Source organism: Rhynchophorus ferrugineus, unplaced genomic scaffold (assembly GCF_030347505.1).
Source record: "Rhynchophorus ferrugineus isolate W39M unplaced genomic scaffold, kcgeb_rfMv2 rfM1, whole genome shotgun sequence".
Lineage (NCBI taxonomy): Eukaryota > Metazoa > Arthropoda > Insecta > Coleoptera > Curculionidae > Rhynchophorus > Rhynchophorus ferrugineus.
Window position 1 is genome coordinate 48,281,281 of NW_027472580.1, and position 18,190 is coordinate 48,299,470.

General features: G+C 31.9%; 1 protein-coding gene across 1 annotated transcript in view; it reads left to right on the forward strand.

The window, feature by feature from the left end:
- LOC143197942 (uncharacterized) overlaps positions 1 to 17,500 on the forward strand; it is a 794,565-nt gene extending 777,065 nt beyond the window's left edge. The window contains exons 6-7 of the mRNA XM_076406795.1: positions 6,936 to 7,010; positions 15,145 to 17,500. Coding sequence (XP_076262910.1) covers positions 6,936 to 7,010; positions 15,145 to 15,155 — 86 coding nt within the window. The 3' untranslated portion in view covers positions 15,156 to 17,500. The remainder of the gene's footprint in view (positions 1 to 6,935; positions 7,011 to 15,144) is intronic.
- The last annotated feature ends 690 nt before the right edge of the window (positions 17,501 to 18,190 follow it).

Below are 18,190 nucleotides of genomic sequence, written 5' to 3' on the forward strand. Positions count from 1 at the left end.
TGGTGTTATGGTTCGATAAATACGAACCGGATTAAAACAGTAAAGAAAATTACTAACAATAAGAATAAAACGAGAGAAATATGACAAGGTTACCTCAGAGATTCTTGAGATATCGAGGGTAATCACATCTATGTCACTGAAATAAAGACTCACGAATATCGTCAACCATGCCAAGACTGCAATATTTTCGCTACTAGTAGTTCCCATTTATTCGTTCAGTGTGCCTTCTGTTGACTGCAGGAATATATTTAATATTCCTAGGCCTATCTAATATATAATTTATATGGACCTAACTATACTAATCTATATATTTAGTAAGAATTTTACATAATATTTGTTAAAAATAAGTATCCAAAAAGCTATAGATGAACAAATTTAAAAAAATAATAAGTTATGTCTAAAAATAAATCTACACGATTAAACAAAAACCGTAAAAAGTATGAAAAGACATAGTCTAGCTATCAAAAAATTGATTAGGATAGTTTATAAAGTGAAATTATTGAATGATACAATTAAAAGGTGTAGCGGTATGCGAATGTGCTGTGATGATGTAAATACATTAACGGTGCAGATGTCGCTGTGTCTATTGCTAGATGTTATAGATCTATTTTTTCCTGGGCACTGAGCTGAACGGTTGCTTGCTAATATCGGGTGAAGGTTAAATCGTGCCAACAAATCTGGACATTTTTACGTTAGGATGAGGTCGTACGGAATTTAGTGAACTGGGATTTCAGGTATTCCCGAACTTTTGAAGCACCAGTTTCACATCGGATTAAGATTCAGGATTAATATTTAGGGCTTTCAAGTAGTTATACAACGCTTCTATTTTTGCCTGAGGACCTAGAGGTATATATTAATTAGCCTATACGTCCATGTAATATGATATGATCTTAGCGAGGGCGTTGCAGACCATTTGATAAGACCTAAGCTAAAGTTTGCCTTATTTGACTTGATTGTAATTAGTGTAAAAAAACTAACTGAAGTAAAAAAAAAATTAAATAATTTTCAAGAAAATATAACTGAAATAGTCAGTTATGACCAACCAAGGCGCAAAGTGATTCAACTGTTACAAATACAAATAAAAGGGATTCAAGAACAGTTTTATTACTGACAATCCGTCCAATATTGAACGTCGAAGAAATGGTATCCAAGACGTTTTCGTTCAAAATATCCACCGATTTCTAGTTATACTAACAGGAGCATTTTTGTGTTCCCAACCTGTAGCGGCTGTGTTATTTGGAAGGTTATTATTTAAGCAGTAATGCTGAGTATTTCTTAGGAGATCAGTTTTCATAAAAAATGTATATTTCTTAATGACTTACCGAATTACCTTTAATGAACAAATATAATTACCGTATATGTGATGATGCCCAGACGCGCGATATTCAACAGGTGCTAATAATAGCATATATAGACAATATATAATCAAATAAAAAATAATTTAATTGGAAAACCCTGGAGTGAGATGAATTTATGATACACACGATATGACACCAACTCTACAAGAATGTCCAAATACTTTATATTTCGTCAATTAAAACATCAATGAGGAGCAAAATAAGTCGTAATTCGCAGTTTGTTACCAATTTATAATGATGGTTTGAGGAATTGCTACATAGGTAGGCTAAGATTACCGATAATGATAATAAAGCAAGAAGACAATAAAGTACAAAAAAGAGGTTAACCTGAGAAGTATAGAAAAATTTTACGTAATAATATGATATAAAAATAATAATATTAGGTACAAAAAAGTATTCAAAAAGCTTAACGTGAACAAATTTTTAAAAAAGTCTAAAATAAATCTGCAGAATTAATCAAAAACAGATCAGATTATAAAGGGAAATAATTAAATGTTGTGTTTTTCGTTAGGGGGGGGGTAAATTTAGCTGACTGGCTGATATAGGCTGGACGTTAAATCCTAGCAACATATCTGGGTAAATATATCTGGAAATGTTTGTCTTGGGATGAGGTGTCTAATCCAGAGTCATCTTATACCTAGGAACATTTCATGGGCACAACAATTCAAGTATAGTATTCAATATCAGCTCTACTTAACAATGGGTGTTTCGTTTTAGAATTAATTTATTTTTGTTTTTAAAAACAAATCATTCTAAGATTCAAAGATTCTAGTCTATTCCAAAACCATATACAGTATCTGCGGTCCACATTCAAATCCTTATCGAATTAAGTAGATAATTAAATGATTTCAGGTGCAATAAGTATATATGTCTATACATTATTAACGCAGAGAAACTACATGCTGATAAATTAGGGATTATCAAAAAAATGCGATGTGGATGGTGTGATTCCAACCCTTCTAGTAATCCGAGGTCAAAAAAGGATTGCTTCTTTTTTACAAACAATTTTTTGAAACAAAAAAAAAACATTTCTTTATCTGATTTTTATATTTACAAGTTTTTTGAAATAATAGAAATTTAAATTTAGTTTTTTAGTTACTTTGTAGTCTTGACGGATTTAGAGAGAAAGTTCATAGCAAATTTAAAACCAAAATAGATTTTCATTGATATCTCAAAACCGTGTCAAAAAATAATTTCGGGAAAAGTGCGATTTGAGCAAACTTTCAGAAAGCCAGTGTTCTTGTAAACTGTCCTATCAATTTTAACTCTTCGAAAATGTGTCTATTAATACACAATAAGATAATATAAAATATACAATATAATAATTACACTAAAACGTCATATAGCACCAAACTACACTATTAGTTAACAAATTTAAACTACTTCGGCTAAAAATTCGTAAAAACCATCCCTAAGGCAAAATAGCTTCACTAAAATATTTATTCAATCAACACGAAAGTGAAGCAGCAAAGTCCATAGATTTTTATTAGCCTCGTAGATGATGCTTAAACTTCGTTGAAGATGGTGGCGGGTTATTCAAAACGACGCAACCGGTTTAATGGCACGAGTAGAGCGGAGCCAGTGCCAGTGCTCGCTCGCCAGATACGACAAGAGCCGACGATGCTTTTCAATTTCCTAAAGCGAGTGCCGTAATTGAATTTGTATCAATCCTATGTGTAAATATCCACCGTCGTGAATACGTATTGATTAGAATAAATACCAATAAATTCCTTGTCGGGATCGTAAATCCTTTGGATTGTGTCGATTTGTTGGCAGTGACACGCAAAACGAAAAAAATTAACAATTTCGTAACAGTTCAACTTTTTTTTATAGACTTTCGAACTTGAGCTAGCGTTCTTGATTATTTATTACCACGAGTATCATTCATTGTCGATAACTTCCTGAAATAACTAAATAACTAACCATGACTTTTGCGCTTAAGTTTGTCGTACTATAGTCACTTTTAATCGCCAGTAACAATACCTAACTTATTTTTTGCCTGCCAAGCAATTAAACCACTATCTTTGAAACCTTTGAAATAGTTCGAAATAACATTTTCCAGCAATTTGTGATATAGCCATTTTCCTTCCTTTTACGTTGTTCTTGAATCAGTTGACACATGAACTGTTGAGCTGTCTGAAATGTCTTTGACAATTTTTTCTCCCAAGAAGTCTTAAAATAAAACAGCAAGGGCTCCTTTTTAATATGTTTAGTTTCATAATACTGTGTAGCTGACAGTGTTTTTAGTGGTTATTCCTTTATGTGTGGGGATAAAGCAAATTACATTGCTAATTCTAGAACATGGAACGAATAGTTAGTCAAGTGAGAAAAAATCCCGTCTAAAAAGACTCTAAGACATTTTTAATAGAAAAATAACATATATGAAATAACAAATAAAATGAAAAAAAAAACACTAATCAAGGAACACTGCCTTTTTCACAGAACCTTTTCAGCTACTTCAGTAATAAGTTATAAAAATGTGAAATCCAGAAAAGAAATAATAAAGGGTTTTAGAAATGCAATGGAGTCGATCGTTATCTTTCAAAAACTCCAAAATGTTGATAATAAAATTAAAAAGTATGTTTTCGTATTGAAACATGTGACATCAATATAGTAAGTATTTAAGCAGAACAAGTCTGTATTAAAATGTAAGAATTTTACAAGAACTTTAGATGTTATAGAAATGAAATTTTTTATTTTTATTTAAGTAGATCATGCTAAAACAAGAAAAATATTCTCCATAAGGTAGATATAAGTTTTACTTCAATAAAAGCACCTACAAAGTTATAACAAGAACCATAACAAGCCCGAACTTTTTCCCCAACTATCTCCATAGTTTCAATAGTTTTTAATTAAAAACAAACCCTCTCGCATATAATGCTTTATAAAGCCATAAATCGATAGTTATAATGCCATAAAGGGAATTTTAAAAAAGGCCAAAAGGTAATTTTTTTCGGAAATATCTAAACTTGGGAACAATTTTTAAGATAGTTTATAGAAGAACGATCGGCTTTAGCTAGTCGAGCAATTAGTGTTGAAAGTTTGATGCCAAGAAAGTTTCGAAATGAAATTTATTGGAAACGGTCGGCAAGTTTTCGTTTATTTTTTATGAGATTTCTTTTATATTCTTCGTTATGACTAATAGTTAACTTAACATATCATATTAATATGAAACAAAATGGATGAATAGTTAATTCAGTCGATGTTTATTTGAATATAAAAAAATTATATATTATGTATGTAAAAAAATTATATTATGTATGTAAATAACAATACTATAGAACTCTATTAACCGTATTATACAAATAATTATTGATACAATATATTAGTATTATACTGTATCACTTAATTTTACTAGATAATTCATTCTATGTATATTTAAAGGATCAGACACAAGGTTTTAGAAAATCAAGAGGCAAGTTTACGTATGTTACATTTACAATTTTAAGCACATTCCACATTGTCTATTGTGAAACATGTAATTATTGTTACAATGTTTTAGAAATAGTCCGAAAAAAGGAGGAGGTTTTATGTTCGGCTGTATATATTTCTAATCTATGTTCACCGATTTCTCCGTCAATTATGGACCGATTTTTAATTTTTTTAGTGCACTTCCGAGGTGATCTCATTGGAACTAAGTCAGGGTCTGATAGCGGAATCTTGGGAAATCGAGGGAAAACCTGAAATTTCAAAGCCACTTACAAAGTTTTCACATATTTTTTTATCTAATATAATTAGATATTTGTGCATAATGTTATTCCTGAACTGATGTGACGGAAAATCACATTCACCCATTCAGTTTGCTTTTTAAGCACTAACCGTATCATATGATAAATCGTAAAAATATATCAAGCAACTGCTTCTATTATATATTGGTTAGAGCGTTCAGCTCATACGCGGAGGTCGCGGGTTCTACTTCCGAAGGTGGCAACAACCTTTTATTGTTCTAGTTTGGTTAGAACATTTGTTAAATCACCTAGGCTAGGTAACGTACCCCGGTGCCTGAAAGTTTGCTTATTTTCAATCATTGTTTCCTAATTCCTATTTTTCCTTATACAGGCTGCATCTTTATTTGGTCTACTCACTGAGTTAATAACTGTGTAATTCATTGAGTAAATATCTAACACTAAAAAGAGAAAAATAAAATATATTTAACAAAAAAATTGAACAGACTTCAAAAAATAAATAATGAAATCACGAAAAACTAAAAAATATTTTGTTTTAATCTTAATGACCTGCCGCTTCTTATGCGACATGGAGAGTTGAAAGATGCAAAATTACCGGCTCTGCTGTTTGCAGCTCAACTAGAAGCCGCCCAAGAAAATATTTTCAAAAATTTACTCCCACTGGAAAGTATTCAAAATAATGAAAAATGGAAGGTACATCCAATGAGTTTTTCACTTGATTATCATATATCTTTAATTATATTATCTCAACAAAAAAAGGACATGGAAATTGTTTGATTGACACTATCATATTAGACATATTTTATTAACCTATCTTTAACCACAATTTGCTTTAAGTTATGAAGAACACATACGTGGACAAACAATTAAAGACGCTATAGTAGTAGTTGTAAAACGATAAGTAGTTGGTAAAGATGAAAAAGGGAAAGTAGACGATAAATAAGTATTATGTAATACGTATAGAAGGGGATAAACGTTGAATTAAAAATTTAAATATATTGCCTCTCTTCTTGTGCCAATTAATCAGCAAATAATTATTTTACTTTAAAACAAAATTCATCAACAACAAAATTACGGTAATTATATTGCATTATCAATATTATTGCATATTAAATATATAAAAGATAAAAACTGGTATATTTTGTGGGAATCTTTGCATATGAACAGTTTAACTTACGAAAAGTTACGATGCGGTAATTATGGTGAGAATCGACCATTCCGAGTAACTGACTAGATGAATGAAATATAGCGGTAAAATCATGATCAAGCTATTAACCTTCAGGAGGCTATAGGTATGGAACAACCTATCCTATGAGGATTTTCTTATCTCGATAAAAAACGTACGGATGTAAATTCCCAGTTTCCTAGAGCTACCAAGGACGACGTAGGTTTCGATATTTGCTTATTGTCACAATCAAGGATTTTCTAACGGGTTAAAATCATAATTTATTTGGTCCAGTTTTTGGCGTCTGCAGTCCCTTGCCTCAAGTGCTTGCTTAATACGAAATTCGTTTCGCTCTACAGGTGTTTCATTTTCTTCGCTGATTAATGTTATGTCTATTGAACAACAATATTAAAAATAATTTGTGAACAATGATTAATTAATTAAACCACAAATTCTCAGTCAGGTATTAAATAACATAAGTATGATTGTTTAGTGTTTTAACACACTACAAACTTGAACTCATTGTATTCAAAGTGCTGCTATCGAGGTATTATTAAAACATTTTTTGCAATAACAGCCATTTTATTGTTTTCTTTTTAAATATTTTCTTTGACAATAGATATATTACTGCAAGCATTTTAACGACTTTTTGAAGCACTGTTAGTTTTCCAACATATTATGTAAATAAAATATTGACTGCTTATAATATTTTTCATTTTGTTCTAGGCACTGGCAGTGTAGCTTCAATCAACCACTGGTTAATACTTGCGGTCTCAATACTCAGCTGTCTACATTTCATCGGTAAGTTATCAAATTATTTCGAATCATACCTGAAAATTAATTAAAACAAATATATTTATATATTAACAGTCGAGTAAGTTCTTATTTTTCAAGTTCTTTGTGAAAATGAATTATATTACGGTCTTAACTAATATTACCTGACGTTCAACAAACTTTACAAATGACATTTTCTGAGGTCTGATACTGAAATTCTCTTAACCATGTTATCACATTTAAGCAACTACCTGTCACGATTGAGTGATTGCCACTCAAATCATAACGGAATCAAACACGCGCTGGACTGTAGGAAGCAGGCAGTCTGAATCGTAGACTTCTTTTGAGTTCTCCAAGATTAAACCCAGACTTTTGTAGGAAACAATATAAACGATGATTCATCGGACCATACCATATTCTTCCAATCATCAATTAGCAAAATTTTAGGATCATTGCACCACTTCTGCCACAGCTTAAGTTTTCAATATCTCAATACCAAATCAATTACTACAATATTTCAATTCTCCTACGACTTGCATTTTCATGAAATTATATTATCTCCGTATAATAACAGATCAATTGAAAAGGCCCCGGCCTACCATAGTAACACAAAATTAGTTTTTTTATTCAACATAATTCCCTTCAAAAGTGATACACTGATTATATCGACCCTCCAACTTTTCGAAACCATTTTTGTAGTACGATTTGTCGTTTGCTTCAAAATAGGCCTCAGTTTCGTCGATCACCCCTTCATTCGACGAAAATATCTTCCCAGCGAGCATTCTCTTGAGATCTGAGAACAGGAAATAGTCGCTGGGGGCCATATCTAGCGAATACGGTGAAAGAGGAAGCAATTCGAAGCCCAATTCATGGATTTTACACACGGTGCATTATCTTGGTGAAGCAACATTTTCTTTTTCTTCAAAGGCGGCCGTTTTTCAGCGATTTCGCTCTTCAAACAGTCCAATAACCTTACGTAATAGTCGCTGTTAATGGTCGTTCCTTGTTCAAGGTAATCAACGAAAATTATTCCATGCGCATCCCAAATTCAGATACCATAACCTTGTCAGCCGACTGTTGCATTTTCCCACGTTGTGATCGGGTTCATCGTGTGCAGTCCACTCGGATGACTGTCGATTGGACTTCGGAGTAAAATGATGGAGCCATGTTTCATCCATTGTCACATATCGACGCAAGAACTCGGGTTTATTACGCTTGACCATCTTCAAATACTGCTCCAAGTCATCAACTCGTCATTGTTTTTGGTCAAATGTGAGCTCGCGCGGCACCCGCTTTGCACAGAGCGTTCTCATAGCCAAATATTCGGGAATGATATGATGTACACGTTCAGTTAATATCATTCTGTTTCAATTTACGGTCATTCAAAATCATTTTGTTGATTTTTTAAATGTTTTCGTCGGTAACAACCTCTTTTTGGGCGTCCACTGCGTTCGGTGCTCCTTTCACCACGTCTAGACTTAGCATACCAATCCTTGATGGTTGATTTTCCTGGGGTAGTGCTCGGAAACTCGGCATCAAGCCTGTAATTTTTCCCTTCCAAAAACAATATTTTATCGACAAGCGAAATTCCTTTTTATCCATTTTTTCACAATAACAAAAGTTGCTTCACTCAAAATGCTATAATCCACTAACTCATGATCCGACAGCTGTTAAATTTATGGATAGGTATCTTTAACGGTTAGGGCTAACTAAAAAATATATGGATTTAATTCTTGTAGCGCCATCTATGTGTTAGGCCAGAGACTTTTTAATTGACCTATTATAAACCATATCATCTTAATTATTTTTACAGTTCCAATAAAAACATTTTTCTAACTTTATGGCTTTAACCTTCGCACTTCACTAACGTCACGCACATTTAATTGTTACACAAATTCATTCGGGTGCACTGGATATAAAAAGTATTTCAATTGTGTTTCCAATGTACTGAATTTGCTAACAGTTAATATATGACTGAATATAACGACATATAATATTTTTTACTTCAAACCGTTTGCAAGAAAAGCAATTTCAAAATAAATTAATGAAATATACATTTATAGCACAAACAGTTCATGTTTTTTTGTTTGATTCTTTTATATTTCATAAGTTTAATTTATAACTAATTTTAGAATCAATATCTCAATACAACATGCCCAACACAATTTGAAATATTCCAAATTTCACTATGTTATAAATAATAACGAAATTACAAACAACCCAAAATAAAAAATCAATAACAAAAATAGCTAGGCGAAAAAATATATTCTAGAATAGTATATTATTCACTAAGTATATTAAATAACAATCATAAATAAAATAAAGCTAGAATACGAAGCACAGTGTGCTCAGACGATATCATAGAATAAAAACATACAACACATAAATAGTCACACAGCGACACATAAAGAATTTATATCTACACATATATTTAATATTTCCTTTCTTTGCAGTCTTATTTTATATTATGAAACGGAAGAGTCGTCCAATTCCAGTAGTAAATCTTTGCGGTCACATTTTTATTGCGACACGAACCGCAGACATATCGAACGTGGCTTGAAAGTCGGTTCACGCAGCCACATTGAGGACCGAATTTGTTCCACTAAACTAGGCCTAAATTATGGACAGCTTTAAATATTTTAAGGGCGACTCGACTAGCAGGTTTATGGTTTCTAAATCGTTACTCCGGATTCGATAACCGGCTCCGTCATCAATTATTTACCGGGTTTCCTGCGAATTTACGCTTTACCTTATTCCGACATGGTCAAAGGTTAGGTCAGATATTATCTACTGAATATATAATGAAGGAATTTTTATTCACATGACAAGTAATCTTAACAGGTCGGGGAGAATTCTGCTTTTCAGCCAATATATTGCTGTTAGTGGTGCAGTACTTGTATAATATTCTAATATTCTAATTTATTCCGATATTCTTCACACATCTCGGCACTGTTGACGATCTACCGCAACTGTTCTTGCGGCAGGAAATGTTGTATTTCCTGTTCTTTATCGCTTTGCATTATCTCGGTCCATGGTTTGGTTCAAAAGATCGATTCCGCCACATACGTTTTTGTAATAATAGCAAGCTAAGTATTGAAAAAAGCCGGATTTTAGTCCTGATTGTAATATTTCCCCAATTCCACTCGATCTAGAGACGCAAAAAGCATCTTGGACAATTCGCCTTATTTTTTCAGCTATAGATGTCACTGTCTTGTGTATTAATTATCCCATGTGCTTGACCTCCAACACTTGTTCTAACTGAATCGATGAAATGTATACAATTGTGAAATATTTTATTAATTCTCGAACCATATGACTATGCAATGTGAACTATATCAACTACTCAACTTCTGCATCATATTCATAATACACCAGTCATTGGCGAACATTAGATCGATTGTAGCAACCTCTTAAAGACATTTCGCGTTATTGCATCCACAGCTATATTGAAAAGTAAGTAGAGAGACGGCATCCCCACCCCGTGTTCCAATGTTATTGACTACTATAGATTAAGATTGTTGTTAACCATCTTGGTTACTCCATCATTGCCTATCATTGTCACTGTCTATTATTGGGATTATCAATACCATCCATTATCAGTATTTGTCGATACATTTATTTATCAATACTATTACTTAGCAGTATTATGATCCGCCAACATAATTAATTACCCGTACATTTGGCTGCCAGTATTTTAACTGTTAATGCCGTTTTCATTACATTCTCAGAATTATCACCCGACCACCTCGACATCAAGATCTCACACGCATATTTGCTTTATTTAGTTTCCATTTATTAAGTAAGCAGTTCTTATATCATTTATTTTTATCTCTGTTTTTATTTATTTAAGATGTTTGATTATTGTATATTGTTTTACTATATATAATTTTACACTCTGGGTTTAAAAATAACCCTACAACCCCTATCCTACCGTATCCCCTGAAATAATCAATATGTTAACATAATAACATAAACAAGGTGACGAAAATTATTTTATATTATACATAAAATACAAAACAATTCATTGGTGATATTTTAAGTTCATCGCAATGAAACAAGTAAAATTAATACTATCTATTATAAGACTGAGTGAAATGTTCATTAATTGAAGAGTCCTAATTGGCAAATTTACAAATTGGCGCCGTCTTCTTGGGTCGCGACGGCTTCATTAACAGCGGCACGACGTAGCGAAATACACGTGGCGCAACAAACAGTCACCCGATTCGATAACGCGAAGTATTACGGCCGTATCCGATGGCGTGCCATTTCTGTCGGTTAAAATAAACACGGCACATTATTATGTAGCTAATTAACCGCCACTGTCGTCGTTACAATTTAGAGCGAAACTTTGTCGACGCTTTTGTTTCCATCCCGCGGTTCACGAGGTGAACGACAAAATGAACACCGTCCCTGGAAGGCGTCTCGACAGCTTATTTTGCCTACCGACCGGCTAATTTAAATTAAATATGGCTTTTGCTCAGACGCCGTACGAGCTACACAACAATTGCGCCCTAACTACAATGGAAATTGTTTACCTATATCGCTGACAAAAACGAATTACCATGGAAACGCACACGAGCTTAGGTACAAGTAAAGATGTAGGCCTTATTCTTATACGCATTTTTTATATTATTAAAATGTATATGTAGTATTTCATACAAAGTTTACGTGTCTGTTATTAAGTACCTAAAACGTTAAACATTTAAAATAGCTTAAATATGTTGACGAAGTAAAACTTACTCAAGAAATTCCGAAAATAAAAATAATAAGTAAAAGTCGACGCAATTTTAACATTATATCTGCCATAAGAACATAACCATTTCGCCTTGATCCATCAATCCATTATTTATTTACACTAAATGAAACTTTAAAAATAAAAATAGTGCATTTCATTTAAAATATTACATTATTAAGGTCATGCCTTTATTTTGATAATTTTTTCAGATATTTCACAAGGCAATTGTTGAGAAAACATATATATTGATTATATTTAATAAATATTTTCCATCGTTTTACAACTTTTTCCCATCTTTCTCGCAATATGGCAATAAATAACAGGTCAATTGAAAAGTACCCGGCCTACCATAATAAAACCTATATTTTGGCATTTTTTTTAATCAACATAATCCCCTTCAAGGGCGATACACTGCGACCCTCCAATTTTTCGGCACCATTTTGTAGTACGATTTGTCGTTTGCTTCAAAATAGGCCTCAGCTTCTGCGATCACTTTTTCATTTGACGAAAATTTCTTCCCAGCGAGCATTCTTTGAGATATGAGAACAGGAAATAGTCGCTAGGAGCCAGATCTGGAGAATACGGTGAATAAGAAAGCAATTCGAAGCCCAATTCATGGATTTTTGCCATCGTTTTCATTGACTTCTGACACGGTGCATTGTCTTGGTGAAGCAGCACCTTCTTTTTCTTCAAATGCGGCCGTTTTTCGACGATTTCATCCTTCAAACGGTCCAATAACGTAATGTAACAGTCGCTGTTGATGGTCCTTCCTTTTTCAAGGTAGTCAGTGAAAATTGTTCCATACGTATCCCAAAATATAGACGCCATAACCTTGTCAGCCGACTGTTTTCCCGCGCTTTGGAGCGGGTTCATCGTGTGCTGTCCACTCGGATGACTGTCGATTGGACTTTGGATGATGGAGCGATGTTTCATCCATTATCACATATCGACGCAAAAATTCTGGTTTATTACGCTTGATCATCCTCAAACACTGTTCCGAATCATCAACTCATCATTGTTTTTGGTCAAAAGTGAGCTCGCGCGGGACCCACTTTGCATAAAGCTTTCTCATGCCCAAATATTCGTGAATGATATGATGTACACGTGCAGTTGGTATCTTTAGAGTGTCTGCTATTTCATTCAATTTCACTTTACGGTCATTCAAAATCATTTTGTGGAGTTTTAAAATGTTTTCGTCAGTAACAACCTCTTTTGGGTGTCCACTGCGTTCCCCGTCTTCTGTGCTCATTTCACCACGTGTAAACCTAGCATACCATTCATTGATGATCGATTTTCCTTGGGCAGTAACCGGAAACTCGGCATCAAGCCAAGTTTTTGCTTAGACTGTATTTTTCCCTTCAAAAAGCAATATTTTATCAACACGCAAAATTCCTTTTTATCAATTTTTTTCACATTAACAAAATTTGCTTTACTCAAAATGCTATAATTCAGAAACTAATGATCCGACACCTGTCAAATTTAAACACGCATCTTTTGAGGGTTAGGCTAACTAAAAAATATATGGATTTATTTCTAGTATCGCCATCTATGGGTCAGGCCGTGGACTTTTTAATTAACCTGTTATGGTATTGAATGAAAGAACGATGTTTGGTTTGAGAGCGATCCCATCATGGATCCATTGTCGCACTTCTACAGCATTTTGAAAACGTGTGCCAACCAGACCTAGCTGGGTTTGCCAAAAATTCCTGTTACGATGTAGCTACAATACAACTTTACAACTCTTGCAACATGTGACCAAGCATCTTCATATAAGAGGATGACTTTAAATAAATTTTCCGAAACGAATCAATAATATTTTGGGCTTAGGATTATCGTAATTGATTCACTTTTGATATTCGGTCACAATACGCCATAGAAAGTTCTTCTAATTTGTCTGACAAGCAGTGAAATCTAGATGTTTAAGGTTTTCGAAACATAACTACTTTTACTACTTTTACATCATTGAAACCAAAATCGTTAAATGGGACAGACATAAAAAATAAAACTAATGAAATTCGGACATTTCATTTTGAGCTGTCCATGTTTAGCCTCGATATATACTGAATAGCTCAATAATACTAAAGGGAAAGTTGTCAGTTTGTATAGAGAATTGTCAAAACCATCGAATATAATAGTTAGGTTAAACTCCTTAACACTTGTATGTATTAATACTTAATTTTTACCAGTAGATATCGCTTATCAATATACCTGCAAGCACGTAATATTTCAAATATGTATTGCATTATTTAATAGCTTTCAATGAGACTTAGATTTACCGCCGTGATTCTAAATCAAAACTGGAACTCCGAGGAATTGGAAGGAGTGGTGTTCAAGAGGAATGTTGTTCTGGTGAAGCAGTAAACTCAAATTATTGCTGCATTAAACTAATACGAAAGTTAAGGAAGTACCATAACTATAAAAAATTCTTTTTTTATATCTGTTTGCGAAAAGTTCCGGGCATAACAAAGAAAAAGCGTTTTTTTTTTGTTCAAAATTCCCTTAATTCATCAACGTAACCCGAAAGAACAAGTTTGTAGAACTATTTATCCATTGCCTCAAAATAGGCCTGTCACCAATTGATATCCATTCAGTTCAGTCACCATGTTTCATCCACTGTCTCATATTGACTCAAAAATTCCAGTTTATTACGTTTAAACATGGCCAAACACTGCTCAAAACCATCAACATGTTCTTATTTTTGGTCAATAGTGAGCAAACGCGGTACTCACTTTGAACAGAGCATTCTCATAGTCAAATGTTCGTACAATATAAAACCAAAACGTTATTTTGATATATTTACCGTGTTAGCAAACTCGCGCAACTTCATTTTTCAATCAATCAAAACGATTTTATGGATTTTTTATGTTTTCTAAAGTTCACTTGGACGTCCACTGCGTTCTGCATCTTCAGTATCTCCATAATCGCGTTTAGAGTCAGCAAACCAACGTTTTATTGTTGGTTTTGATGGAGCGGAGTCCTTGTTACACTTTGCTTTGCTTAAACTGTAGTTTTCCCGTCAAGAAGCTGTGTAAATGTTAAAAATTAAAACACGTTAAATTGTTTTTGATCTATTGTTTTGAAAATAACAAAAGTAGCGTCACTATTACCACAATAACTCACAAACAAAAATATGAGTAGGATAAGATTAAATTTTAACAGCATTCTTTTGATTCTAAATTATCATAACAATAGTGACATATTTTTAAACCATACTATTATATACCCTTACATTCAATAAACATAGAGGATCAAACTCTTATAATATAGGAATCTATATTTATGCCATAAAAGTATTGCTATGAAAAATGAAAAGTACTCTACATTATATATTGTTATATATCTAATCTATCAAAATAAATAATTAGCTGCAGTGTTACAAATTATTTTTCTTAAGTGCTTCCATTAACAGTATTTCCTTTGTTTCAGGTATACACTAACTTAGGACAATTGAAGGAAACTAACGAAAATACCCCAGGAGATCGGCCAAGCCATCTTCCCCATTTTTCTAGGGTAGATTTATATAAAAGAAAACGAAAAACTAACCAAATCCACTTGAATGTTTTACCGTCAAAAATAAAAATACATGTTATTGTACCGCTGTAATATCTCGTAAAATATGTGTTTTAAATGGGTCCATTGATTTTGGATATGTAAGGGAGTTGAGAAAAATTCTTCACTAATTTTTTTCTCTAATACAAATAATGGAAACTGTCTTATTCAAAATATTTTATTTTATTGACAAGCCATAGATATATATGTATATATAATGCTAGAACTATTAATAAACATATATATTACGAATATGGACAAAACATATTTTTCTCGAACTCCCAAAAAAGTATCATTGTAAAAAATCGAGAAACACTTCTGTTATCACCTTATTTCACTCCTAAAAAAATCACAAAAGAAAATATACGTAAATACTAGTTATTGAAATCTAAGCACAGAACTGAAGAAGACGATGAATAAGAAAAAAAATTATTTGTACATATATTAAATGAAGATGAAGAATTCAAATTTTTATATTTCTTAATGACTATCTAATTTATACTGAAGGAGGCTTTTTCTAATGCTCTATCGTTTGGTTGATGCAGATATATATATATTTATTATTGTTTTACGTTTTGACAATTCACTTTTAACTAAAAATAACTAAATATTATAGAGGAGCTTTGATTAAAATTTACCATATAAAAACTTGTACTTAACGTAAGTTTGAAATTTAAAATTTTGTTGTTTTATCTCTGTATAAGTGTCTTTGAAGTCCCTGAGATTTTATTTTCGTTTTGTTGTTATTATTCTCAATTGGTATATATTACTGTCAAACTTAGTTTTAAGGCCATGTGTATATGTAAATGAATATATGTTTCTTTTGTTACTTATTATTTTTCGCAAGATTAATTGAAGCTTTTCTTTACATCATTGGGCATTGTAAAAATGACATATTTAGGTGAAGTTACGCTAACTATCGAATTTATACTAAAACTAAGGCATTTTAGGAAATTTATTAAAATTTTAATATTTGATAAGTCTAGAAGAATTTGTGCAAAGTTAGAAAGAATTACTATAACATATTTGTATCAATACTTTCTTAATTACTGATAAATGTAATGTAGTCTCGGGCACCTAAGGTTTTTTGAAAATAATAAACTCAGTAAATATAAATTTATTAATAAATTTAGTTAAATCAACAAACTACTACTACACGACACCAATGCTTACCATACTAGACACTCAGAACCAGACTGACGTAACCTCGAACCACAAGAATACTTAAAACATAGTGCAATTCTCCGAAAATAAATATTTCCCCCCTTTCAAAAATATCTGCAAATACTTGAACTCACTCTACGCAAGAGCAACATTGTATCTATATTCGTTGTGTCTATTTTCTCAGTTCTGAGGCATTGCAATGCTTAAAGGTTTACTCAAACCTAATTATTAATCAATTCAAACTATTTAGTCAATCCTTTCTTTATCGCAGATGTTAAAGTTTCGACTCAATTTCCTTTCATTTTTACTCTCTCTCATCTCGAAATATATCCGCCCTAATTCTTCTATCATCTAAAGCAGCGTACTTTTATTTTGATAAGTATAATAGAACAAACCTGCTGACAAAAATGTTTGAGAAATTTATTAAACCACTAATACATACATACACTAATTACATACTTAAACGCAAAACTTAACAGCAGTATTCTCTCAAAAAGCTTGAAAAGGCTGGTGTAGCAGTCTTTTAAACTTACATTAAACCATACTCTAAATATTTTGGTATATTCTTTCTAATTTTGTAATCAATTACTCACTTTTAATTTTATAATAATTTAGAATGTTAATTTATATAAAACTTTCTGAATACTCATTTTAAGTTAGCTTCTACTTTTATGAAATCGTATATAAATAAAAATAACTTTATTTAACACTCTTATCTAGTTATTTATCAATTTAAAATGAGTTTATTGGAAATTTTTGATAGTGTACATACACGTACAATTTTCTTTAACGGTTCCTCAAGAGATCTTTAAGAGACTATTTTTTCGTAAGCATTATTAATAATAAATAATATCTCGGGTGAATTGGCAAAATGTAACATAGGTGGATACTAGGGACAAAGAGATGTATGAATGTTTTATGAATCTATTTGTGATATAAAAAATATTGGATTAATGTTGTATAATAATAATAATAGTAATAATAAAAAATTCTTGATCATTTATTATATGTTGGCAGTTTGTAAATATTATATTGAGTAGCTTAATAAAACAAATAATAACAAAACAAAGTGTTTTCTTAATCTTTTTATATATAATATATTTTTGTTTATATGAAAAGCATTCTAGTTTTAATGTTTCATTAATTCTACATAATTCAGTGTTTTCTAACTTGTTTGGTTGGCCATGCCGTTCTTTATCACAAACTTCAAAATCGTCATTTTTAAATCGTCGAAACAAAAACCGACAATTGGAAAATAATAAACGACAACTTTCTAAAGATGTTTCATGATTTGATATTCTAATAAAGAAATCTTCATTGTTCTTGGACAACACTTCATTTCTCTGTTCGATCTGATGAGTACAATGCCTATCAATTTCCGTATTCGAATTGCCCATAAAATAAATGTTGATAAAATAGAAATTGATGACATGCATCTGGTGGTAGTAACAGATCTCATAATCATAATAAGTAAGAAATTTGCCCTTATATCCGCAATTATTTAATATTGTTTAACTTATTACTGATATAAATTATCAGTATGAATATAGTATTATTACGTTATGAAAGTTATGAACAATATGTATACTATAACACCATGAAAGTGAGCATGGAATTAAAGTTTACAGTATGTGTTGCGCCAAACGATGTCATTTGGAAATAACTATAATATTGTATATTTTAACGATGGCTAAGGAGTGCAAAGAATCATTTCCAATCACATAAACTAATGAGCGTAATGGATCTGGTGGTGAAATCA